Source organism: Sapajus apella, unplaced genomic scaffold (assembly GCF_009761245.1).
Source record: "Sapajus apella isolate SASKATOON/1434 unplaced genomic scaffold, GSC_monkey_1.0 scaffold24, whole genome shotgun sequence".
NCBI classification, from domain to species: domain Eukaryota; kingdom Metazoa; phylum Chordata; class Mammalia; order Primates; family Cebidae; genus Sapajus; species Sapajus apella.
This window is the reverse complement of record NW_022436964.1, coordinates 12707692-12735572: the sequence shown is the minus strand read 5'-3', so window position 1 is coordinate 12735572 and position 27881 is coordinate 12707692. Positions and strand designations below refer to the sequence as shown.

The 27881-nt window shown below is 40.8% G+C and overlaps 1 protein-coding gene across 4 annotated transcripts in view; it reads left to right on the top strand.

Annotated features, from left to right (window-relative positions):
* The window catches only part of GDA (guanine deaminase), a 158835-nt gene that overhangs the window by 87631 nt on the left and 43323 nt on the right, over nt 1-27881 (top strand). For 2 of the 4 annotated variants that reach the window (XM_032290684.1, XM_032290682.1), the window contains exons 2-4: nt 8514-8602; nt 19418-19589; nt 27322-27409. In XM_032290684.1, coding sequence (XP_032146575.1) covers nt 19428-19589; nt 27322-27409 — 250 coding nt within the window. In that variant the 5' untranslated portion in view covers nt 8514-8602; nt 19418-19427. The remainder of the gene's footprint in view (nt 1-8513; nt 8603-19417; nt 19590-27321; nt 27410-27881) is intronic. The other 2 variants (XM_032290683.1, XM_032290685.1) reach the window with 2 other exon arrangements.

Below are 27881 nucleotides of genomic sequence, written 5' to 3'. Positions count from 1 at the left end.
AGTGCTGGGATTACAGGCATAAGCCACCATGCCTGGCCTGAGACTCTGGATTTTTGAGTTGATGCTGGAACAACTTAAGACTTTTGGGACTGCTGGGATGAAATGAATCTGTTTTAGGCCAGATGCAGTGGCTCAAGCCTGTAATCCTAGCACTTTGGGAAGCCAAGGCAGGCAGATCACTTGAGCTCAGGAGTTCAATACCAGCCTGGGCAACGTGGTGAAACCCCTTCTCTACCAAAAATACAAAAATTAGCCAGGTGTGGTGGCACATGCCTGTGGCCCCAGCTACTCTGGAGGCTCTAGTGGGAGGATCACTTGAGCCTAGGAGGTGGAAGTTGCAGTGAGCCAAGATCATGCCACTGCACTCTGGCCTGGGTGACACAGTGAGACCCCATCTCAAAAAAAAAAAAAAAAGAAATGAATATATTTTGTATGTGAAAAGGATCTGAGTTTTGTAGGGACAGGGGCAGAATTCTATGGTTTGAGTATTTTTCTCTGAAACTCATGTTAATATTTAATTGCTATTGTAACAGTATTCAGAGGTAGGGTCTTTAAAAAAGTGACTGGGTCATCGGGATGAAGCTCTCATGAATGGATTAATGCCATTATCAAGGGAATGGGTTAGTTATTGTGAGAGTAGGTTGTTAATGTTTTCTTTCCTTTTCTTGTTGTTTTTTTTTTTTGAGACGGAGTCTCTGCTGTGTCACGCAGGCTGGAATGCAGTTTGGGGATCTCAATACACTGCAACCTCTGCCTCCTAGGTTCAAGTGATTCTTATGCCTCAGCCCCCCTAAGTAGCTGGGACTACAGGTACTCACCACCACGCCCAGCTAATTTTTATATTTTTAGTAGAGGTGGGGTTTTACCATGTTGCCCAGGTTGGTCTCAAACTCCTGACCTCAAGTAATCTGCCTGCCTCAACATCCCAAAGTGTGGGATTACAGGCATGAGGCACTTCACCCCACATGTTTTCTTTTCTCTAGCTTACTTTAATGAAGAATGCAGTGTATAATATATTTAAAATAGAAAATATGTGTTAATCAACTTTATGTTGCTTATGTTTATGTTATTGGTAAGTCTTTGGTCAACAATAGGCTCTTAGTAGTTAAGTTTCTGGGAAGTCAAAAGTTATTGCGCATTTTAGACTATAGTGCTCCTAACCCCTGATTATTCAAGGGTCCACTTGTTGCAAAACATTCAGGAGACTGGAGAGACCAATGGGTGAAACAGGAGGGTTTTATTATGGTGGCCACCAGCTCAAAGGATTAGCTTCCCAAGGCTGAGCAAAGGAGAAAGAAAATGGGGAACTTTTTATACATCCAGGATGACGTAGCAGCTAACAGGTTTACAGAAGCCAGAACAAAGAACAGTTAATTAATTTGTAACATGTCTTGTGATGTACATTGCATTTGAAAAATAGCATTTTCAGAAATGCTTTGTACATTCTTTGAGTGTTATCTTGCCGTGTGACCTTGCAGCTAGCTGGTCAACAAGAAAAACAGGAGTCCTGAGATGCCTGGGAACTTTGCTGAGAATGTGGGGAGAATAGATAAGGTAGGTTTTACAGGGAGTTAGTTAATTTTAAGCAGAACTGAGGGTTAGGTTTTATATTGCACACAACATGGTAAACTTTATTTTATTATGCAGCAATTACAGACTACCATTATTATTATTTATAATTTCCCTCTTCAAACTGTCATCCCTTTTTCTTCTTGAATTACTAATTCTACTCTACTTCCCTCTTAGAGTTTTTACTAATGCAATATATTTTTACACTTGAAAGTGTGGCTCATGCCGTAATCCCAGCACTTTGGGAGGCTGAGGCAGGTGGATCATTTGAGGTCAGGAGTTCAAAACCAGCCTGGTCAACATGGTGAAACTCCATCTCTACTAAACAAAAAAAAAAAAAAAAAAAAGCCAGGCATGGTGGTGGATACTTCTAATTCCAGCTACTACTTGGGAGGCTAAGGCAGGTGGAGGTTGCAGTGAGGTAATACTGCACCATTGCACTTCAGCTTGGGTTAGAGAGCAAGACTCCATCTCAAAAAAAAAATTATTTCTAATTTTGTGGGTACATAGTAGGTGTATATAGTTATAGAGTACATGAAATGTTTTTATAAAGATACACAATGCATAATAATCACATCATGGAGAATGGGGTATCCATCCTCTCAAGCATTTATCCTTTGTATTACAAACCAATCCAGTTATATTCTTTTAGTTATTTTAAAATGTACCATTAAGTTATTATTGACTATAGTCATCCTGTTGTGCTATCAAGTAGTAGGTCTTATTCATTCTTTCTATTTTTCTCTTTTGTATCCACTAACGATTCCCCCATCCCTGCTCCAATGACCCCTTTCAGCCTCTGGTAACCATCGCTCTACTATTTCCATGATTTCAATTGTTTTTATTTTTAGCTTCCACAAATAAGTGAGAACGTGTGATGTTTGTCTTTCTGTACCTGGCGTATTTCACTTCCTGATCTCCAGTTCCATCCATATTGCAAGTGATAGGATCTCATTCTTTTTTTATGGCTGAATAGTACCCTATTGTATATAGGTAGCACATTTTCTTTATCCATTCATCTGTTGATGGACACTTAAGTTGCTACCAAATCTTAGTTATTGTGAACAGTGCTGCAATAAAGAGGAGTGCAGACATGTCTTCCATATATTGATTTTCATTCTTTTGGGTATATACCCAGTGATAGGATTTCTGGATCATCTGGTAGCTCTATTCTTAGTTTTCTGAGGAAACTCCAAACTGTTCTCCATGGTGATTTTACTAACTTACATTTCCACCAACAATGTATGAGTGTTCACATTTCTCCACATCCTCACCAGTGTTTGTTATTGCCTGTCATGGATATGAGCCATTTTAACTGGGATTAAATGATATCTCATTGTAGTTTTGATTTACATTTGGCTGCTGATCAACGATGTTGAGCACCTTTTTATGTGCTTCTTTGCCATTTGTATGTTAGATTTTTTTCTTAGAGTTGTTTGAGCTCCTTATATATATTCTGGTTATTAATCCCTTGCCAGATGGGTAGTTTGAAGATATTTTCTCATGTTCTGTGGGATATCTTTTCACTTTGTTGATTGTTTCCTTTGCTGTGCAGAAGCTTTTTAATTTGATGTGATCCCATTTGCCCATTGCTGTTTTGGTTGCCTGTGCACATGGGGTATTACACAGGAAATTTTTGCCCAGACCTGGAGATTTCCCCCAATGTTTTCTTGTAGTAGTTTCATAGTCTGAAGTGTTAGATTTAAGCCTTTAATACATTTTGATTTGATTTTTGTATATGGTGAGAGATAGGGGTCTAATTTCATTTTTCTGCATATGGACATCCAGTTTCCCCAGCACCATTTATTGAGGATACTGTCTTTTCCCCAGTGTATGTTCTTGGCACCTTTGTCAAGAATGAGTTCACTGTAGGTGTGCGTATTTGTTTCTGGGTTCTCCATTATGTTCCATTGGTCTGTGTGTCTGTTTTGTTTTTTATGCCAGTGCTGTGCTATTTTGGTTATTATAGCTCTGTAGTATAATTTAAAGTCAGATAATGTGATTCTTCCAGTTTTGTCCTTTTTGTTTAAAATAGCTTTGGCTATTCTGGGTCTTTTGTGGTTTCATATAATTTTTAGGATTGGTTTTTCTATTTCTGTAAAGAATGTCATTGATATTTTGACAGGGAGGGATTGCAGTGAATCTGTAGATTGCTTTGGCTAGTGTGGGCATTTTTACAACATTGATTCTTCCAATCCATGAACATGGAATGTCTTTCAATTTTTTGGTGTCATCTTCAATTTTCTTTCTTCAGTATTTTATGGTTTTCATTATAGAGAACTTTCACTTCTTTGGTTAAGTTAATTCTTAGATATTTAATTTTATTTGTGGCCATTGTAAATGTGATTACTTTTAAATTTCTTTTTCAGAGTGTTTACTGTTGGCGTACAGAAATGCTACTGATTTTTGTATGCTGATTTTGTATCCTGCAACTTTACTGAATTTGTTTATCAGTTCTAATAGTTTTTTTTTTTTGTATGGAATCTTTAGATTTTTTTCAAATATAAGATCATATTGTCAGCAAACAAAAATATGACTTTGATTTAAATTTGGAGGCCCTTTATTTCTGTCTCTTGTATGATTGCTCTACCTAGGACTTCCAGTACTATGTTGAATAACAGTGGTGAAAGTGGTCATCCTTGTCATGTCCCAGATCTAAGAGGAAAGGCTTTCAGCTATTTCCCATTCAGTGTGATACTAGCTATGGGTCTATCATATATGGCTTTTATTATGTTCAGGTATGGCCCTTCAGTAACCAGGTTTTTAAGGGTTTTTATCTTGAAGGAATGTTGAATTTAATCAAATGCTTTTTCAGCATCAAGTGAAATGAGCATAAGGTATTTGTCCTTCATGCTGTTAATGTGATGTTATCACATTGATTGATTTGCAGATGTTGAACCACCCTTACATCCCAGGGATAAATCTCTCTTGGTCATAAGAGTAGTTTATACACCATGGTTCCAGTGTTATAATGTTTGTGTTTTTCTGTGTACTTACTAGTACCAGTGAGTTTTGTACCTTCATGTGATTATTTATTACTCATTAACATCCTTTTTTTCTGATTGAAGTACTCCCTTCAGTATTTCTTATAGGACAGGCCTAGTGTTGATGAAATTCCTCAACTTTTGTTTGTCTGGGAAAGTCTTTATTTCTCCTTCATGTTTGATGGATATTTTGCCAGATATTCTATTCTAAGATAAAAGGTTTTTTTGATATTATTTTGATATTTTATATTCCTTCAGCCTTTAAACGTATCATACCACTCTTTCCTGGCCTGTAAGCTTCCCGTGGAAAAGCCAGCTGTCAGAGGTATTGGAGTTCCGTTGTGTGTTCCCTCCCACCCTCCCTCCCTCCCTCCTCCATCCCTCCCTCCTCCATCCTTCCTTTCCTCTCTCCTTCCCTCCTTCTGAGACGGAGTTTTGCTCTTATTGCCCAGGCTGGAGTGCAGTGGTGTGATTTCAGCACACTGCAACCTCTGCTTCCTGGGTTGAAGAGATTCTCTTGCCTCAGCCTCCTGAGTAGCTGGGATTACAGGTGCCTACTACCACACCTGACTAATTTTTTGTATTTTTTAGTAGAGACAAAGTTTCACCGTGTTGACCAGGCTGATCTCGAACTCCTGACCTCAGGTGATCCACCCGCCTTGGCCTCCCACAGTGCTGAGATTGCAGACGTTGAGCCACCGTGCCCAGCCATGTTTCTTATCTCTTGCTACTTTTAGGATCCTTTCTTTATCCTTGATCTTTGAGAGTTTGATTATTATATGCCTTGAGGTAGTCTTTGAACTAAATGTGCTTGATATTCTATTACCTTTTTATACTTAGGTATTGCTACCTTTCTCTAGGTTTGGAAGGTTCCTTATCACCCCTTTGAATAAACTTTCCATCCCTATCTCTTTTCCTACCTCCTCTTTAGAGGCAAATCTAAGAGTTACTGAATTTGTGGATTTTTTAGATCCTATAGGCTTGCTTCATTGTTTTTTATTCTTTTTACTTTTGTCTCCTCTGTGTATTTTCAAATAGCCTATTTTCAGGCTCACTAATTCTTTCTTCTGCTTGATCAATTCTGCTATTAAAACACTCTGCTGTATTCTTCATTATGCCAATTCCATTTTTCAGCTTCAGAATTTTTGCTTGATTCTTTTTAATCATTTCAATCTCTTTGTTAAATTTATCTCATAGAATTCTGAATTCTCTCTCTGTGTTGTCTTGAATTTCTTTGAGTTTCCTCAAAACAAGTATTCTGAATTCTCTTTCTGAAAGATTACATGTCTTTCTCCTGAATTAGTCCCTGGTACTTTATTTAGTTCTTTGGTAAGGTCATTTTTTTCCTGGAATGTCTTGATACTTGTAGATGTTTGTCTGTGCCTGGGCATTGAAGAGTTAGGTGTTTATTGTAGTTGTCATTGTCTGGGCTTGTTTGTACCTGTCTTTCTTGGAAAGGCTTTCCAGATGTTTGAAAGGACTTGGGTGTTGTGATCTAAACTGTATCTGCTTTAGCATGCATCCCAAGCCCAGTAACAGTGTAGTTCTTGCAGACTTGTAAAGGCAGTGCCTTGATGGTCCTGGATAAAATCTGGGAGAATTCTCTGGTCTACCAGGCAGAGACTCTTGTTCTCTTCCCTTACTGTCTCCCAAACAAACAGTCTGTCTCTCTGTTCTTAACCACCTGAAGCTCAGGGTAGAGTGACACAAGCACCTCTGTGGCCACAATCATTATGAATGTGCTGGGTCAGACTTGAAGCCAGTACAGCACTGGGTGTCGCCTAAGGCTTGCTGTAATCACTCCTCGGCTACTGTCTGTGTTCACTCAAGGCCATGGGGCTCTGCCGTCAGCAGGTGGTGAAGCCAGCCAGGCTTGTATCCTTCCCTTCAGGGTAGTGAGTCACCCCAATCCCCTGGGCAGTTCTAGCGGTGCCCTCAGGGAGCCAGCAAGGAGAGTCAAAAGCCTTAGAAAGCCACCTATTGAACTGTGGCTGAGCTGGTACTCAAATCACAAGCTGCCGTCCTTCCCACACTTCCCTCCTCTTTTCAAAGGTAGAGGAGCCTCACCTCGTGGCCACTGCCACCACATGTCCAGGGAAAGTACGGCCAGACTACTGCCTGTGTTCCCTTAAGGCCCAAGGACTCTTAGTCAAATTGTAGTGAATTCTGATTTGTTCTTCAGGGAAGTTGGCTTCCCTCTGGCCCAGGGCAGACCCATAAATGCTGTATAAGAGCCAAGTTCTGGAATTGGGGTCCCCAAGAGACTGCTTGATGTTTTATCCTTTCGTGGCCGAGCTGGTAGCTAAAGTGTGAGGCAAAGTACTGCTTACTTTACTTTCTGCTTTCCTCAAGCAGGAGTCTTACCCCATAGCCACCACAGCTGGGAATGTACTGAATCTCACCCGAGGCCCTCAACATAGTACCTGCATATTGCTGGTTATTTGGGCCCAAGAGCTCTTCATTTAGCAGATGATGAATCCTACCAGGACTGAGTCTTTTCCTTCAAGGAATACGATTCTCTTTGGCTCAAAGTATATCTAGAAATGCTGTCAAGGAGCTAGGGCCTGGAAAGAGAGCCTCACATGCCTGACAGGTGCCCTGTCCCGCTGTGGCAGACCCAGTATCCAGGATGCAAGAAAAAGTCCTCCCCACTCTTTTCTCTCCTCTCCTTGAGAGGAAGGAAGGAGTCTCTTTTGGAGCTGTGAGCTGTGCAGCTTGGAATTAGGGGAGGGGTGATGCCAGCACTCCTGCAGCCACCCCAATTTGTGTCTCAGGAGGTTATGTTTCGCTCCCCCCTCCTCACCCAGTCTGTTGTCTCTGGGTGCAGTTCAGCACCAGGACTCATATAAAAGTTGCAGTCCTTGTGGCCTAAATTTTCTTTTAAGTTTATTAGGGTCCCTGGGCACTTTAACCAGCGTGGGCTATGGAGAGGCTTGTGGGAACTCAAGTTCTAGCTGCTGGGATCAGCCATTCCCCTCTGGCCAGGGCTGGTTTAAATGCTCCCTCTGGGCAGGCATCAGCTAAGTTTGGTTCAGTTTTCTTTTCCGTTATAACAGAACAGCGCTAAATTCAGCAGCTTACAGTTGATATGCTCTCCCTTCACCAGCCCCCAAAAATGCTCTTCACACCACATCACCGTGACCCAGAGGGGTAGGGAAGGAGTAGTATATGCAATTCAAGACCAGTTTTTGTATCTCTTCAGTGCCTCTTTCAGTGGGATGAAGTTAAAACCAGGTACCATGACTGCTCACCTGATTTTTAGTTCTTATGAAGGTGCTTTTTAATATAGATAGTTGTTAAATTGGTGTCCTTGCAGGGGGTGATTGCTGAAGCCTTCTATTCTGCCATGTTGTTCTGCCTCTTCCATTAGCCTGTTTTTTTGTTGTTTTTTTTTTGGAGATGGAGCCTAGCTCTGTTGCCAGGCTGTAGTGCAGTGGTACTATCTTGGCTCACTGCAACCTCTGCCTCCTGGGTTCAACCGATTCTCCTGCCTCAGCCTCCCAAGTAGCTGGGACTACAGGTGCACACCACCACGCCCAGCTAATTTTTGTATTTTTTAGTAGAGATGGGGTTTCACCATGTTGGCCGGATGGTCTGGATCTCTTGACCTTGTTGTCTGCCCACCTTAGCCTCCCAAAGTGCTGGGATTATAGGCGTGAGCCACCGCGCCCGGCCACATTAGCCATTTTTAATACCATGTATCTTCAATTGAGAATTTTTCAAGTCTCATTTACATTGATGTTATGGCAGAAAAGGAGAAATCACATATAGCTTGTCTTTTGATGACCAAAAGCAAACCTCTATCTTTTTTTTTTTTTTTTGCCTCTAAACTCAATTCCATTTGGTGTCAAATACCTTTTAACTCAGCTACAGTATAGTTTCTTTAAAGAAGATTTACATATTTAATAAAAACAAGTGACTATGACTCACTAATATGTGATTCTTTTCTTTCCTTTAAAGATAGTGTTTTTAGAAGAAGCATCTCAACAAGAAAAACTGGCCAAAGAATGGTGCTTCAAGCCGTGTGAAATAAGAGAACTGAGCCACCAGTAAGTCGTCACTTCTTCCCTTTTACTGGGTGCCACTAATAAGCTTAAATTATAGAAAGCCTACCTTGAGAGACAGACTTTAAAAAATAATAATTTAAAAAGAATTATTTTTAAATTATTTGTTAAGGGAGAAGATGGGAAGGAGAAGGTAAGCAGGAAGCTGAAGGATGGAAACTTAGAGAGCTGAGGCTGCCATCATTAATCAATTTCTTTAGCATATATCTGTTGAGCCTGCCATGTGCAGTAGTAGGGTCTGGAGGTGAAAAAGATCTTCAAAGCCCTTGTCCTCACGGGGTTTACAGTCCGTGGGGGACAAAGACAGTAAACAAGCAAACAGATATCTGAGCATGACCATGGTAGATTGTGATATCATCTATAAAGGAAGGAAACAAGGTGGGGAGGAGTAGGGTAGAGGTTAACTATTAAGGAGTAGGAAGGAAAGATAATTTGAGAATCAGTTGGTTGGGGAAGACCAATGTTCAGAAGTACACTTGAGCTGTGACATTATATTTAAATTACTTTTAGTGGTTTTTAATACTTGTATAAAATATAGTTTTTAAAGAAATGATTGGGCCAGGCGCGGTGGCTCACACATGTAATCCTAGCACTTTGGGAGGCTGAGGCAGGTGGATCACCTGAGGTCAGGAGTTCAAAACCAGCCTGGTCAACATGGTGAAACCTCACCTCTACTAAAAATACAAAAATTGGTGGCAGGTAATCCCAGCTACTCGGGAGGCTGAGACAAGAGAATCGCTTGAACCCAGGGGGTGGAGGTTGTCGTGAGCCGAGATCATACCACTTCACTCTAGCCTTGGTAAAAGAACAAGACTCTGTCTCAAAAAAAAAAAAAAAAAAAGGCTCATTTTCCTCATAGCCAGTCGATTTGTTTTATGGAAATGGGAAGACTTTCTTTGGTTATTATTTTTATTTTATTTTTAAATTTTACTTTAAGTTCTGGGATACGTGTGCAAAATGTGCAGGTTTGTTACATAGGTATACATTTTCTACGGGGGTTTGCTACACTTACGAACCCGTCATCTAGGTTTTAAGCCCCACATGCATTAGGTATTTGTCCTAATGTTCTTCCTTCTCTTGCCCCTCACCCCCCAATAGGCTCCAGTGTGTGATAGTCACCTCCCTGTGTCCATTTGTTCTCGTTGTTCAGCTCCCACTTATGAGTGAGAGCATGCGGTGTTTGGTTTTCTGCTCCTGTGTTAGTTTGCTGAGAATGATGGCCTCCAGCATCATCCATGTCCCTGCAAAGGACATGAATGGGGAGACTTTTTTAAAGCTCAAATATTTTATCATGTTTCAGGCCAAGTAAGTTCTAAGGCCAATAAAAGTGGTACCATTTATATTCTGAAAATACTTTGATAACTTGGGAATTGACTTTCATGTAATATAGTGAGAGAAACTTAGGAATACCTGGTTTGAATCCACACACTGTAGTTTTACAGATGTTAAATGTCAAGCAAGCCACTTCCCTCTGAGCTCATCGACTATGAAGCTCATCCCTGGTGATAGTCCAGAGAGACAGAGTGACTGTTCATAAAGTTTCACTCTACCAGCAGTTTTACTCACATCCCTTGCCTCTTTCCCTCTCCCTGCTACCTCTCTATGGGCTTGGAAGCGTGTGGGCAGTGGGCATGGAAATGAATATAGTAGCTTCCGCTGTTGCCATCTACTTCGTCTTGCTAGATTTTCACATAAGAATCTATGATGAGGAACAACTGACATTTATAGTCACCTGCTTGCATGCCTTTGTGATGGAGGATTAGAAGAAGGCTTGGAAGCAGTTGAAGTAGAGGCAGAGATGGGATGAGACAATGGTGGAAGTGGTCGGAGGATGGAGAGGAGGGTGAACACAACCATGGGTCTTCACATCTTTTTCATCCTCTTTATGAGATTGCTTTTAAAATTAAATCCATCAGAAATATAGATTCTGGGGGTCATATGTAAACACTGTACATAAAGAAGCAGTAACGTAAGAAATAACTTAAAAATTAGTAGATATGTTGTGTTGCCTCCGAGACCTCTGTTCTGTTCCATTGGTCTATATCTCTGTTTTGGTACCAGTACCATGCTGTTTTGATTACTATAGCCTTGTAGTATAGTTTGAAGTCTGGTAGTGTGATGCCTCCCACTTTGTTCTTTTTGCTTAGAATTGACTTGGCTATGCGGGCTCTCTTTTGGTTCCATATGAAGTTTAAGGTGTTTTTTTCCAGTTCTGCGAAGAAGGTCATTGGTAGCTTGATGGGGATAGCATTGAATCTGTAAATTACTTTGGGCAGTATGGCCATTTTCACGATATTGATTCTAACCATGAACATGGAATGTTTCTCCATCTGTTTGTGTCCTCTCTTATTTCGTTGAGCAGTGGCTTGTAGTTCTCCTTGAAGAGGTCCTTTACATTCCTTGTTAGTTGTATTCCTAGGTATTTTATTCTCTTTGTGGCAATTATGAATGGAAGTTTGTTCTTGATTTGGCTCTCTCTAAGTCTGTTATTGGTGTATAGCAATGCATGTGATTTTTGCACATTGATTTTGTATCCTGAGACTTTGCTGAACTTGCTTATCAGTTTCAGGAGGTTTGGGGCTGAGACGATGGGGTCTTCTAGATATACAATCATGTCGTCTGCAAATAGAGACAATTTGACTTCCTCCTTTCCTATTTGAATGCCCTTTATTTCTTTTTCTTGCCTGATTAGTGAATCGGCAACCAACAGATTGGGAAAAAATTTTTGCAGTTTACCCATCTGACAAAGGGCTGATATCCAAAATTTACAAAGAACTAAAACAGATTTACAAGAAAAAAACTAACAAGCCCATTCAAAAGTGGGCAAAGGATATGAACAGACACTTTACAAAAGAAGACATACATGAGGCCAACAAACACATGAAAAAATGCTCATCATCACTGGTCATCAGAGAAATGCAAATCAAAACTACATTGAGATACCATCTCACGCCAGTTAGAATGGCGATCATTAAAAAATCTGGAGACAACAGATGCTGGAGAGGATGTGGAGAAATAGGAACACTTTTGCACTGTTGGTGGGAGTGTACATTAGTTCAACCATTGTGGAAGACAGTGTGGCGATTCCTCAAGGACATAGAAATAGAAATTCCATTTGACCCAGCAATCCCATTACTGGGTATATATCCAAAGGATTACAAATTGTTCTACTATAAGGACACGTGCACACGAATGTTCATTGCAGCACTGTTTACAATAGCAAAGACCTGGAACCAACCCAAATGCCCATCAACGATAGACTGGATAGGGAAAATGTGGCACATATACACCATGGAATATTATGCAGCCATCAAAAACGATGAGTTTGGGTCCTTTGTAGGGACATGGATGAACCTGGAAACCATCATTCTCAGCAAACTGACAGAAGAGCAGAAGATCAAACACCGCATGTTCTCACTCATAGGTGGGTGTTGAACAATGAGAACACATGGACACAGGGAGGGGAGCACTACACACTGGGGTCAGTTGGGGGGAAATAGGGGAGGGACAGTGGGGGTGGGGAGCTGGGGAGAGACAGCAAGGGGAGAAAAGCCAGATGTAGGTGATGGGGAGGAAGGCAGCAAATCACACTGCCACATGTGTTCCTATGCAACAATTTTGCACGTTCTTCACATGTACCCCAAAACCTAAAATGCAATAAAAGAAATAAATGGGGAAAAAAAATTAGTAGAAGCCCAAAGTCTTTAAATAAAAATTATATTTGAAATGCAAAGAGATTCTTATATCAAGCACACAAGTTATGTGCAGTTGAATTTAAGTCACGATTAAAGTACTGTAAAAGGATGTCTCAGACAGCTTTTAATAGACTTGGCCCAGTACACAGTGTACCTACAGGTCTACCTCAGTACTGTGTGGATGTTTTAAAAAGGAAAATCACAACTGGAGTACCATGGACAGTGCTATGGAGTGAATCAGACGGTGGCCATGGACGGAGAACAGGTTTGCAGGGCCAGGATTAGGATGAGGGAAGTAGGCATTTCCCTCAGGCACAAAATTTAAAGGCAGCGGGGGAAGGGCAAAAACTCAGTAATCAAGACAAATACTTTAAGGCAATATTTTAAAATAAAAGAATTAGTGCATGGCTGGGTGCGGTGCCTCACACCTGTAATCCCAGCACTTTGGGAAGCTGAGGCAGGCAGATCACTTGAGGTCAGGAGTTCAGGACCAGCCTGGCCAACATGGTGAGACTCTGTCTCTACTAAAAATATGAAAATTAGCTGAGTGAGGTGGCAGGACCTGTAATCCCAGCTGCTTGAGAGGCTGAGGCAGGAGAATCGCTTGAACCTGGGAGGTGGAGGTTGCAGTGAGCTGAGATCACGCCATTGCACTCCAGAGAGCGACACTCCGTCTCAAAAAAAAAATTAATGCAAAAACTCATGAAGGTCAAAATACCAACATTTTAAATAAAGACAGGATGTTGTTTGTTTTACAGCCATGCTTCTTTCTATGCAATGGAATTGTCACTTTCAAATAACCTGGATTCCCAGGCCCATGAGCCTATTACTTTATGGGTAGGGCAGGTTGATGAGGGTGATGATGGTTTGGGCAATTCACACATGTATTGATACACACCTATATTGTGTTTTGATTTTAACACTTTATTCATGTTTTCCATTTGGTGAGAAGATGGGTGGTTCTCATAAGCATATATATATGTATGTATATGTATACATGTTTGGTCAGGTTATGATATGGCTTGGCCAACACTGCAGATCTGTAATATCTCAGGGAAGTTGAGATTCTTTGAGGAAATTATGGTGCTGATTAAGTAACGCGAGAAGAGGAAAGCTGTAAAGAAGGGAGAAAGGAGAGCTTTTTTACCTTTTGCCGCAGCCTCCGTGTCTCTTCTCTGCTTTGCCTGCAGTTGGGCTTTTAGTAGCTACAATTTAGTTGTAAGTGATGTTGTGAGCGGAGAACTGAGTTTGAATCTGGCTGAACCACCAACAAATTGCAAGTTGAAGATAAACTTGCCATCCCAGTTCTTCCTTTTGTTCTCTCTGTAAAATGAATAGATGGGCTCACTGACCTCTAATCTCGTGTGCACTCATATTCCATGCTTCTGTGTGTACCGATGTTATCACATAAATATATATTACTTATATATAAATCCTGGACTATAACCTTTATTCTGGGAATCTTTCTATTAATAATCATTTCACAATGCTTCCCATTTCCTAAAAAGGATTGTAACTTTTCTGGGTTAAAAAAAAAAAAATCACACTTCAGATGCAATAAATCATTGCGCTTCTTTTGCCTCTGAAGACTTTGTAGTCTGAATCATCTTTCACTCTCATCTCAGCTACGACAAACGTGCTCATTTCCCTACGTGAAAAACACGCAGTGACTTGAACTCTTCTGCATCCTAACTTTCACTACCAAATGTTTTAAAAGGGAGCTCTCCGTCTGCACAGGACTTTCTCAAACACCATGGTTTAGCACTTAGTGCGGTAACCAAAGCATGCTAGAGACTCGGTGAGTGTGTTTTAAATGAAGAACTAAATCCTTCCGAAACTGGGTGTCTCCCCTGTTGATTGCACTGGGGTCTCGACTTATTCCTGAGGCCACACATTTTTGACCTTTGCAGTTTTTGGCACCGATCACTGCCCTGCCCCTTCTTGACTGTCCTTTCCTTGCTGTCCCTGACACCTCTCCATCCTGGTTTCCCTCTATCCTCCTGACAGTAACTCTGCCAAGATTGATCCGATCTTCTCTTGCTCAGTCTTACTCCTGAGTGGAAGGTGCTGCGTAAGATTTTGATTTGTTCTTTCTTCCACAGAGATCTCTGGCATCGCCAACTTCTAGTGTTACCTGTATAGAGAGGACCCTCAAATCTGAATCCTTTCTTTAACTCTTATGTGACCTCTTGTCCCACATCCCCAGTTACTTCTTGGACAGTTGGAGGTCACACTTTGACACTAGGTTTAGTGTGGCATCATAACCCTCTCTCCCTAAAAAACAGACTTTCCTTCTAGATTCTCTGTTCTTTATGTCATATGGTCAGGCTCATGTGCTCAAAAACTTACAGCCAGGTGCAGTGGCTCACGCCTGTAATCCCAGCACTTTGGGAGGCCGAGGCAGACAAATCACCTGAGGTCAGCAGTTCGATACCAGCCTGGCCACCATGGTGAAACCCTGTCTCTATTAAAATTCAAAAAAATTAACTGGGCATGGTGGTGGGTGCCTGTAATCCCAGCTACTTGGGAGGCTGAGGCAGGAGAATTGCTTGACCTGGGAGGCAGAGGTTGCTGTGAGCCAAGATTTTGCCATTGGACTCCAGCCTGGGCAACAAGAGCAAAACTTCATCTCAAACCAAAAAAGAAAAGAAAACAAAAAATACACAAAACTTAACTTGCTGTGACTGACTTCTCTCTTTTGTTTCTTAGAGCTAATAAAAGATCAAGTTTTTTTTCTCGTATTCATGCTTTTCCTTTCTGTATCCATCACCATGGTTTTTATTTAAAAACCTCCGTATTTGAGACTGCAGAGTCACTTGACACATGGCCACCATCCCCAGATTCATCATCCTAAACCCTAAGCTCAATATGTCATAGTCTGCCAATAAAAAACAAAACACAAACACATATTCTCATAATTCCCTTTGTCTTAGCTCCCTAATAACACATGTGTGTTAATTCACTAAATTGAGTATTCAAGACCCTTTAAAAAACTTTTTTGTTGCTTTTTATGGAAGACCAGCTCCCAATATAACAACGTGGATTCAAGATCTCTCAAAGTGATCGAGTGGTCAGTGAAAAATAAAAAAAAGACAAAGAGACAGTTTTCCTTAAAGCTGGGCCCAGGGGAGACACCACATAATGCTGCTCTGTGGATGTCTACAATTTCCCTGAAAACCTCAGTTTTTTATTAGGCTCTTTTCATAAGGGAGGAGGATTGAGGCCACACAGCATTGCAGTGATGATCATACAAAAAGAATACCTTTGCCAAACTGGTGCACAACGATCCCAATGTCAGCATAGAAACCATACACCTTAGCAAGAATAGAGGTTAAATGTAAACTTATAATCATCAGCAAGAAACGCCTTGGGCTCACAGCTGCAGGGGGAGAAGGATCTGACACAGGACAGCCAGCCTGACCACAAAACTGAGGGAGGAGGGGGGCCTCCATACAGGCCTGGAGGAACGGCGGGAGAAGAAAGACTTTTACATCCTTATCTCCACCACAGAGGTTTCTCTCTAAAGAGACACCCATCATGTGTCCATTTATAGGCTCTCCATAAGGGTCGCATTCCCTTTCTAGGGCCATAATTAATATGCCTTTCCTGAGAAAGGAATCTAGGTAATAAGCCTCTCCATTACATGTCCGTTTATAGGCTCTCTGCAATGAGAAGCTTATTACGTGCTGTCATCTCTCTCAGTCAGGCTATGTGGTTTGTCCATTTCACAGAGTTCCTGTTTTTCCAAGAACAGCTCAGCAGAGCCAAAGTTACAAGTTACAGCTCAGCTTTTCACATTATTCTTCATTTTCTCAAATGTAATCGATACCGTAAGTAACAAGCATCACAAAGCAAATAACTCATTTCAGGGAAACCAGATTCTAAGAGAATTCACAGGTTTAAAATCAACAACAATTTTTTCTAGTTATTTCAGATAGCTTGGGTTTTGCCAATTCTTCCAGAAGCTTGGGGTTGCTCAGTCATCACCGAGGGGTCCACAGTGTTTCCAGCAGCTTTTAGGGACAATCTTTATGCAGCAAAATGCAGAGATCTCAGATACATTATTTGATAAGTTTTGACAAATATGTGTATACTCACATGACCAGCACACCAATCAAGATGTAAAACATTGTTATCCTAGAAAGTTCCAGTCTCTACAGCCCTTCATAGGCAGATATCGTTTTCTCTCACATAGATTACTTTTGACTGTTTCTGGACATCATATGAATAGAATAGCTCAATATGTACTCTTTTGTGTATGGATTCTTCTATTCAATATAATCTTTTTGACATTTGTTCATATTGTTGTGTATATCAGTTCACTCTTTTTTGTTGCTGAAGAGTATTACATTGAACCACAGTTTGTTTATCCATATTTTCTTGTGGTGGATATTTACATTGCTTCCAGTTTGGGGCTAGTATGCATACAACGTCTATGAACATTCTCGTAAAATTCTTTTTGTAAACCTATGTTTTATTTCACTTGCGTAAATAGAAGTGAAATTGTTCTCTAAGACTTTTTATGTCTGACCAGATCTACCTCTCAATTTCCTCCTTTCTCCTTTCCTGTCCTCCTCCTCTTTTTTTTCTTTTCTCCTCTTCCTCCTCCTCCACCTTCTCCTTCTCCTTTTCCTTCTCTTCCTCCTCCTTCTTTGTCTTCTTTCCTCTTCCTCCTCCCCTTCCTCTCCCTCTTCCTCCTCTTCTTCCTCTTCCTCTTCCCCTTTTTCTTTCTCCTCCTTTTTCTTCCTCCTCCTTGATCTCTCTCTCCCTCATTCACCCCTAATCTCCTCAACTAGATTATAAAGTCTTTGAGGACAGTATGCCTTATTCTTCCCTGGAGTCTCCGCAGGGCTTGGCAAAATTTCTTAAACAAAGTAGACATTTGGGAAATATTATTTGGTTAAACAATGTAACTGCATGAAGTTTCACTGCCATTCCATTTTATGATGGGGGAGAAAGCAAAGGCCTGAAGGACTGACACTGTGGAGACGTCAGTGACTGATGATACCTGAGAGAAATCCATATTCCACCCTCCCTTTCTGAGGGCTTCCCACATTATAGGCCCACTTAATGCTCCTTCTTGCTGTCCTTCAATGTTGTCATTCTCCTTTATTTCCATAGTTAGTGAATTAACAATTCCATCGCATGGAACATAGTTACCAAGAGTACTGAGCCTACAGACAAACTGCCTGGGTTTGAATCTCAGCTTCAAAGCTGACTAGTTAACAGTTACTTTTTTTCAAGTTACTTCAGCTTTAGCTTACCCTTACGTAAAGGAGGGTAACAGTACTCCTACTTTGTAAGTCTCTTGTGAGCATTACGTAATCATCATCATCAATAACATTTATTGATGTTTTCCATTATCTAGGCATTTTTCTTATATACTGTACATCCTCATGACAGCCCTATGATGTTACTACTACCTCCATTTTACATAAGGGGAAACCGAGTCACACATAATTTTTTTTTTCACCAAGCTGGAGTGCAGGGGCATGATCACGGCTGACTGCAACCTCCACCTCCCGGGTTCAAGTGATTCTCCTGTCTCAGCCTCCCAAGTAGTTGGAACTACAAGTGTGTGCTACCACGCCGGCTAGTTTTTTGTATTTTAGTAGAGTTGGGGTTTCACCATGTTGGCCAGGATGGTCTCGATCTCCTGACCTCATAATCCACCCACTTAGGCCTCCCAAAGTGCTGGGATTACAGGCATGAGCCACCTTGCTCAGCCAAGATTTTTTTTTTAAGTAATATGTCTAATATCTAACTGCTGAGTTATGGTGAAACCTGATTTCAGATCTAAGCCAAAACCAGAATGTGTCCAGTTAACCCAACTGCTGCCCACGGGTGAGATGATGTACCTAGAATGCTGTGCTAGTGCTAGTGAATGTGCGTATTCAGGAAACATCAGCCGCTGTCACCATCATTATTATGATAATTAACTACAAAAAAGCTAGTCTTTTCCATGTGAAATAGAGGCTTTCTTGTAGTCAGACAAAATCAAGATGACCACTGAGTTTGCCATTCCTTGCTCTTGTTTTAAAATACAGCATTTAGAGTTACTCATGACGTTGTTTGGCTTATAGTTAGGTGGTATGTATACATTTGATTTGATAGCATGAGGAATTCCTTGTGATGTCAGGCTTCAAGTTCAAGTTGCTTATGTGATTTTTACCTAGGCTAATGGTGGCAGTAGAGCATCCCATCCCGTCTTTTGGCAAATATCTGTTTGGATGAGGTTGGACACTTAATAGTGACTGGTAAACTGGATTAGCTCTTTAGAAAAGCTTTAAGTGTCTGTCAGCACCGGGCTGCCTCGATTCTGTGGGTAGTGCCTCTGAAAACTTTCCAGAACTTTCTAATTTTAAAAATTAATAGAAATATGGATAGTAATTGTTGGATCAGGGTGGCAGCATTGGTGATCAGAGCATCCTGAGCATGGTTGTCACAGCATCGTAACTCCCTTTTCAGAGTTATGTGACCACCACTGCCCATTTGTGGTCCATCTCCTAACATTGCCTGTCCCTAACCAGCTTGCTCTTGCTGCTTCTATTTCAGAACTCAGTCTCTATAACACGTGGGAAAAGACTAGGTTTCTTGTAGTCAGACAAGATGAAGATGACTGCAGAGTCTAAAATTGCATAAAATTGCAGCCAGTCTGTTTCTCATCTCCAGTTGCCCTGAGTGACTCCGGTGCACATTCCTCAGCATGACTCTGAGGTTTTAAAGACCTCTTCTTCCTTCTTGCTGTCTGACCTACAACCATCAGTTGTGGGAACAAAGTCATAGGATTCAATCAGAGCTTCCCTCCTGTCTTGTGCCTCCACTGCTTTGCTTCTGCGCAGTGCTGTGTTTTTCCCTCCCTTCGTCACCACTGGTTAACCCCCCACTAACTATTCCAACTTAGGAGCTATATCTCTCCTAGCAGAGCTTCATTTTTATGTCCTGGCCTTTAAATGATTGGAGAATTTACAGTTGTCTGATTGTATCACCTATAAACCTGTATGGGGTGAACAGTGGAATCATGCTTGAGAGAAAATGTGATTTTAAAATATGGAAAATAGCTGAAGATACTGTTAAATACTTTTTCTCTCATCTTAATTTCCAGTGAGTTCTTCATGCCTGGGCTGGTTGATACACATATCCATGCCTCTCAGTATTCCTTTTCTGGAAGTAATGTAGACCAGCCACTCTTGGATTGGCTGACCAAGTACACATTTCCTACAGAACACAGATTCCAGAACATCGACTTTGCGGAAGAAGTATATACCAGAGTTGTCGTAAGTATCTTGTGTGTGAGTGTGGTATTCTGTTTGGTCATCTGTAGAACCATCAGTTTCCTGGGACAGATTTAAGTTATAAAGCTTAGGCAGTTAAGCCTAAGATGGGCCTTAGAGAATTTTAAAGTTTTTTTCTTTTTCACAGCCCAGTGAGTTTGTGACCACCTCACCTACACAGCTAGTCAGTGGCAAGGAGAACATTTGAATCCAAGTTTCCAAATCCCCAGTCTGGTGGGTTTACATTACGCTTTTCCTTCCTGTGTTTTACTTTACCAAATTTGGGCTTAATGAATATGTGTGTTTCCCTACTCCTGCCAATCCATAATGCTGTTCAAAGGAACATATGGATTCATTATGTGACCTTTGCAAAGTTATGTGACTCACTTTTCCCATCTGTAAAAAATAGAGATCATGATAGTACCTATTTCACAGGATTCTCATGATAACTAAGCAAGTTAATATTTGTGAAGTTCTTAGAATAGTGCCTGGCACATGGTTAGAGCTCTCTTTGTTTGCTTCAAAACTACCCAAGGAAGTTTAAAATTAAAAATTTAAATTACTGTTAGAAGGGATATCATGCTATTCTGGGAGTTTTGCAAGGAAGGAAAATACAACGGTCCCATATTGCATGGCACGTGAGAATGTGACTTGAGCACTGACACCGCTAGAGGGAACTCTGGGGCTAGTACAGTCATTGAAAAGTGGCAGTAGTGTGTGCCAGCCATATGTTGAAAGCTCTGAAAGTGTCCTTCCTTCTCTTCTTTCAGGAAAATCAGTTCGTTTCTTTATACTCCATCCTATGCCCAGAATCATAATCCATTCAGGAATCAGAAACAGTTTCTGCAGTAAGGAGCTGAAGCACAAATGCCTTCTTATCTGGCCACTACGTCTTGGTGTTCAGCGCACTTGGTCTGAACACGCATGGATTTTTGTTGGGCCCATTGATGATTTTCCTCCTAAGGGTTCACTGCATGCAGTGGTGGCGGTATTACAGGCCCTCCACATCAACTGACCTAACCATCTTGCCAGTTTTTTTGGTCTGGCATAATTCCAGTCTTAAAGAGTAAAAGCAAGTGCTAACATTTATACGCTTGCCTCACGTAATTATAAATTCAGTGCAATTGTGGATCTTACATATTTAGCATGCGCCACATGACATTAGAAAAGCTGAGAAGGACTAAAGCTGTGTATAAAGTAGCTGGCGCATTGTGTTAATGAATGGTGTTAACCACACCAAATCTTTATTCTCAAAATTTATTTATACCTCACATTGTTCTAAAAACGATGTGAGATAGCTTAAAATTGCGTAGTATACAACAAAAGAAAATGAGTCATGAAATCAAGGCAAAGAAAAAAAAGCGGGGAGGAAAACCAAACTAAAATCAAGAAACCGATGTCTACTGTGGGGGTCCATGCACTTGTTAGTCGTGAATTTGACTTCACATTTCAGAAACTGACCCAGAAAGAGAAATCAGCTATGAAATTTACACTGCCTTTACAATTTTGAAAAACAGATTTTTTAAGATAAAGCGTATTTTTTCCCCTACTCCAGCTGCCTTTTTTTTTTTTTTTCTGAGATGAAGTTTCGCTTTGGTTGCCTAGGTTGGAATGCAGTGGTGCGACCTTGGCTCTCCGCAACCTCCACCTCCCAAATTCAAGTGATTCTCCTGCCTCAGCCTCCTGAGTAGCTGGGATTACAAGCACCCACCAGCTCGCCTGGCTAATTTTTGTATTTTTAGTAGAGACGGGGTTTTGCCATGTTGGCCAAGCTTGTCTCGAACTCCCGACCTCAGGTGATCCACCCGCCTTGGCCTCCCAAAGTGCTGGGATTACAGGCGTGAACCACCATGCCCAGCCCAAAATACATATTGTAAAGATGCTATATTATCAAAAAGTCCAGATAGATAAATTTTTTATGTTTAGAGAGAGAGAATATCAAGGACTGTATATTTTCCAGGCAATACCCCATATAAATGATTTCTTACATCAGAGATTTAAGTATTTGATGTTGGGCTGGGCGCGGAGGTGGTTTAAGTATTTGATGTCAGGCCTGTAATCCCAGCAATTTGGGAGGCCAAGGGGGGTGAATCACCTGAGGTCAGGAGTTCGAGACCAGCCTGGCCAACATGAAGAAACTCTGTCTCTACTAAAAATACAAAAATTAGCTGGGCATGGTGGTACATGCCTGTAATCTCAGCTACTTGGGAGGCTGAGGCATGAGAATGCTTGAACCTGGGAAGGGGAGGTTGCAGTGAGCCACGATCAGGCCACCGCACTCCAGTCTGGGCAACAGAGTGAGACTCTGTCTAAAAAAAAAAAAAAAAAAAAATTGCAGAGTACATATCTTGTTGCTTATGTTTCTGATAATGAATGAATGGGCCCACAAACTTAAGTAGGAGATGCTGAGGGTATGGCTGAAATCTGTTTAAAGGTCAACGTTGAGATGTGTTAACTAGACGTGTAGCCTACTCAGTGGGCTGAGCTCAGTGGGAATAAACAGGAGTAGCTTTGGGTTTCCTCCTCCCTCCCTTCTTCCCTTTCTCAGGGCTCTCCCTGTCCTGTCCCTTTACTGTAGTTAGGGCAGTTCCTGAATTTTCTAGCGTTTTTAGTTCATTCTTGTTGAAAGAAAAGCTTTAGGCAAATTAAATTAGTGTGTGGCTGGGTGTGGTGGCTCACGCCTGTAATCCCAGCATTTTGGAAGGCTGAGGCGGGCAGATCATCAGAGGTCAGGAGTTCAACACCAGCCTGGCCAACATGGTAAAACCCCACCTCTTCTAAAAAAATATGAAAATTAGCCAGGCATGATGGTGGGTGCCTGTAATCCCAGCCACTCAAGGGGCTGAGGCAGGAGAATTGCTTGAACCTGGGAGGCGGAGGTTGCAGTGAGTCAAGATTGTGCCATTACACTCCCACCTGGGGAGTGTAAGACTCCATCTCAAAAATAATAATAATTTAACTATGAGCTTTGCTTTTTATTTTGCTACTTGGACACTGTCTTCATTCATTTTTCGTTTTGTTGGAATATATCCTCTGACAATTCTTTCCAATCAAATGGGTGATAAACATTGTAAAACCTAGAATTATCAAAAATAGCTTTATTATTTTTTTTTTTTTGATTCTTGAACAGGCCTTAGCTGTAGAGAGAATTCTATTTAAAATTATTTATCTATCAGCATCCAATGTGCTAACGTCAATCTGATTCTCATTTCTTTCTGGTTAATTTTCTGGCCTTTGAGATTTTTCCTTCATTCCTGATATTCTGAAATTATAATTGTTGATCTCAATTCATTCTCAGTTTAATTCTTCAGTCCATTCTCTTTAATACATAGTTCTTTCAATAAGAGAACTCCTGTCTTCCTTCTGTTCTAGGAATTCTGTTATTTCTTTTTCTCTTTCTGAGTACATTCCTCTCTCCAATCTATTCTCGCTTTTGATAATTACTATTAGAAAAATGTTGAAACTTCTGGTTCTTTTTTCATGTCTCTGAACTTTTCTTTCATACTACATTCTTAGGAAATGGTATGGCCCAATTTTATAAAATCGTTAATTCACTCTTACTATTTATAATAACCTGCTCCTCTTTCAAAGATACAACATCCTGTCCTATTTGTTGAAGGATGCTAATTTTAGTTCATTTTATGTCTCTTGTTTTAGTAATTCTGATTCTTCAGGAGTTCATTCAGTAAATATTTACTGAGCACATCCTAGGACCCATACTTTTCTAGTCATTGGAGATTAAATTTGGTACCTTTGTCATGGTGTTGGCTTTTCACCCAGATTTGTAATGGAGAGCTCATCTTTGTCTGTAACTAACAGGTTCTAAACATCTCTACTGGCAGCCAGATCTTTTTTGTAGGTGAAAATTGTCTTAAAATTTGGAAAAATTGGCCGGGCGCGGTGGCTCACGACTGTAATCCCAGCACTTTGGGAGGCCGAGGCGGGTGGATCACGAGGTCAAGAGATCGAGACCATCCTGGTCAACGTGGTGAAACCCCGTCTCCACTAAAACTACAAAAAATTAGCTGGGCATGGTGGCGCGTGCCTGTAATCCCAGCTACTCAGGAGGCTGAGGCAGGAGAATTGCCTGAACCCAGGAGGCAGAGGTTGCGGTGAGCCGAGATCGCGCCATTGCACTCCAGCCTGGGTAACAAGAGCGAAACTCCGTCTCAAAAAAAAAAAAAAAAAATTTGGAAAAATTGACATAAAAATCCAGGTTTCCAAACTCTTTTGACTTTTGGGACTAACCAATGTTACTGAATCCTCATTTACTTTTTTAAAAGAATTGACTGGGCTAGGTGCAGTGGTTCATGCCTGTAATCCCAACAACTTTGGGAGTCTGAGGGCAAGAGGATCACTTGAGGCCATGAGTTCAAGACCAACTTGGGCAACATAGGAAGGGCCTGTCTGAAAAAAAATTAGCTAGGTGTGGTAGCATGCATCAGTAGTCCCAGCTACTTGGGAGGCTGAGGAGGAAGGGTCTCTTGAGCCCAAGAATTCAAGATTACAGTGAGCTGTGATGTATGACAGCACCACTGCATCCCAGAGCAACACCCTGTCAAAAACCAAAACCCAAAATAACAACAGCAAAAATGTAACACACGGGATCTGATTAGAGGCTGCTGTCTAAGGCATGGCATGTTCCTCCCTGTTATCTTAACTCAAAACTGTTTTGATCCTGCAGACACTTGAGCTTCTGGTGTCTGTGCTAGTCAAGAAAACCCTCTGATTTCACAAAGGAGGAAACATGGAATGTAAGCAACTTTCTCAAGGTCACATAGCTAATAACAGGCAAAATGTAAGCAAGAGCGACTGTCCGGAAGGTTTTCCTCTGGACTTTAAAAGCCTGTAATCCCAGTACTTTGGGAGGCTGAGGCGGGTGGATCACGAGGTCAAGAGATCGAGACCATCCTGGTCAACATGGTGAAACCCCGTCTTTACTAAAAATACAAAAAATTAGCTGGGCATGGTGGCGCGTGCCTGTAATCCCAGCTACTCAGGAGGCCGAGGCAGGAGAATTGCCTGAACCCAGTAGGCGGAGGTTGCGGTGAGATCATGCCATTGCACTCCACCCTGGGTAACAAGAGTGAAACTCCGTCTCAAAAAAAAAAAAAAAAAAAAAAAAGCTTCTGCTAATGACATGCCCCAACGTACTCAGTCCCCTAGTCCTTTTTCCAAGTGTTTACCCAGATCAGGCAATATCAGTTCCATTTTCTTTCTTGAAGATCTTCTCACCTCCTCTCATTGTCTTGTTTCTGATCAGCATTCTCTCTGGAAGTACTGTAACCTTGGCATTCTCTTTGCCTCTTTCCTGTGTTTAGTGCTCACTCCCTGGATCCAGGAATTACTTTTCTTTAGATTACTCTCGTGTTTTACTAGAAGACAGTTTCTAAAAGCTTCCTAGGAAAGAGTTCATGGAGAGTAAAATTTTCAAGCCATTCAGTATCTAATAATATTTCTATGCTGCCTTCACACTTGATTGATAATTTACCAGAGTATAAAATTCGGTGTTAAAAATAACCCCTGGCTGGGTGTGGTGGCTCACACCTATAATCCCAGCACTTTGGGAGGCTGAGGCAGGCGGATCACGAGATCAACAGATCGAGACCATCCTGGCTAACACGGTGAAACCCCGTCTCTACTAAAAATACAAAATGTTAGCTGGGCGTGATGCAGGTGCCTGTAGTCCCAACTAGTCGGGAGGTTAAGGGAAGAGAATCGCTTGAACCTAGGAGACAGAGGTTGCAGGGAGCCACTGCACTCCAGCCTGGGCGACAAAGCAAGACTCTTTAAAAACAACAACAACAAAAAAACCCCCAAAAACCTCAAAAACTCCTATTGCGATAAACAACTTCTATGTACTTGTGGGTAGACCTGCCTTTTAATTGCTAGAACATGAGCATTGCAATGTTTTTGCAAACAGTTAAGTGTCTGTGTGTCACTATGGCCCTTAGAAAATTTTCTGAAGTACTTAGAAAAGAGAAAACCATCTAATAGAGTGTTTTCTATTTTCTAAGTACTTTGATTATTTACTTACAATTTTTGGTTACAGAATGATATATATGAGTTGAATTTCAAGGCATTGTTCTGCTTCCAGCACTGTTAGTGAGAAATCCAGTGTCATTTTGAGTTTTGTCATTTATCTGTGACCAGTTTTTTTTCCTTTACTTACAAAGACTTAATATCTCACAATTATATGCCTTACTTTGGGTTCTCTTTTTATTATTCACTGTGCTGAGAATTCTATGAGGATTTTAATTTTGGAGAGGAATATTATTTCTCAAATATTTTTGTTCCTTCCATTTATTAAATTATTTTAAGATTTCTTATTCTACATGTTGAACTGTCTCATTGAGCCTAATTTTCTTACCTTCTCACCTTTGATTTTCATCTTTTCCTTTTCCTGAGAAACTGTCTTGGAATTTATCCTACAACCCTCCCATTGGCGTCCACGTTTCAGTTATAATATTTTTACTTTTGGAGAGCGCTTGTTCTCTGATTTTCATAGCATTCTGTTCTTGTTTTGTGGGTGCAATAGTGTCTTATTTCTTTGAGCATGAGAGTCACAGTGGGTTGTTTTTTTTTTTTTTAAACAGGGATTTCTTCTGATCTTATAGATTATGTTTTCTCTAAGATTTTTTCCAGATTCTTTCTCCCCCTCCTTATCTTTTTGACAATAGATTCCCTCCAGTGTCTATCAGACCCTGGACATACATTCGTACTGTGATGCTCTAAGGTGCTGATTGGAATATCTGGGTGGAGGTAGCACTTGTTGATGGTAACTTCATTATACGATGAGTAGTGAAGGCAGTGAATTTGGGTTGCAAACGTCATTGGGAAGATGTCTTTGTTTTAGAGCCATTCATTTCCTCTAGAAGAATCCCTTAGTCCTCTGCCAAGAGTTGTGGGAGGAATACATGTAGCATTCTGGGGAAAATAACAGAGTACCCTTGAGGTCAGCCAGATTTTCTCTTAAACCTCTGCTCTACCATGTGTTTGGGGGCTTGTAGCCTTTAAATACTATCCAGCTTCTTCAAAGAGTAAATCTCTTCTACAAGGAACAGGTTGGGGTGGTTGGCTGATTTCAACAAGGTTCCTGCCAGGGTTTAATCATACCCATAAAGACTTCCAGCCAATCCCCTGCTAAGATCCACACACTTCTCTCCTTGTTTCCACGTTGCTCCCAGGTTCTTGTCCATGTTTTTTGTCTTCCAAGAAGATGTTGAAATGTTTTCTCTGCTTTTGTCTCTCCTCTCATGTTCTTCTTGTGGGTTAATAGCGTTTGTACTCCTTTACTGTTATGTGGGTTGTAATTTGCAAAGGAAAGGAGATAGAGATAATGTGATCAGTCTTCCAGGTTGAGCTAAAAGTCTGACTGAATATTTTTATTCTGTACTAGAAGAAAAATTTTATTTATATACTCCCAGATGCAATAAAATTTGGATATCCTTATGCAATCCTAAGAAAGAAGGAATTCATTAGTATCACATTTTAATGAATTCTGAAGCACAGAACTGTGTGAATCTAGGAAAAATCAGAAGTATCAGCTTCTCCTCCAGCTAATGTTTGGAATATAAATACTTTTACCATTTACCTAACTGTATTCTACATCAAGCTGGTATACCTTTAAATAAAAACAGTTTAAAATTAAAAACTAAAATTCTGTTTTCCTCTGGATATACCATGTGACTTTTCTGAGCACACGTGATCCATGGCTTTTGTGATTTATTTTTAGAGGAGAACACTAAAGAATGGAACAACCACAGCATGTTACTTTGGAACAATTCACACTGACTCATCTCTGCTCCTTGCTGAAATTACAGGTGAGCAAATGAAAGCATGATTTATGGGCACATCAAGCAAAGACAGCCAGACCATCGTGGCAAACAACTTACACGTACTTGTGGGCAGACCTGCCTTTTAATTGCTAGAACATGGGCATTACATTTTTTTTTACAAGTAATTAAGTGTCTGTTTGTCACTGTGGCCCTTAGAAAATTTTCTAATGTACTTAGAAAATAGAAAACTATATGATAGAGTGTTTTCTATTTTCTGAGTACTCAGATTATTTACTTAATAATTTTTGGTTACAGAATGATATATATGAGTCTGAATTTTGTGTATTAATTCAGGGCTTTTAAGGGAAACTTCACTAATTCTAGCTGTGGGAACAGTTTCTTATATCAGCAGACACATGGTGAATGTGACTGTTGGCTAGACTTAGCATGTAGCATGTGCTACATGCTAGGAACACAGTGAGATAAAAAATAGTCTCTGCCCTTGAGGAGCCAGACA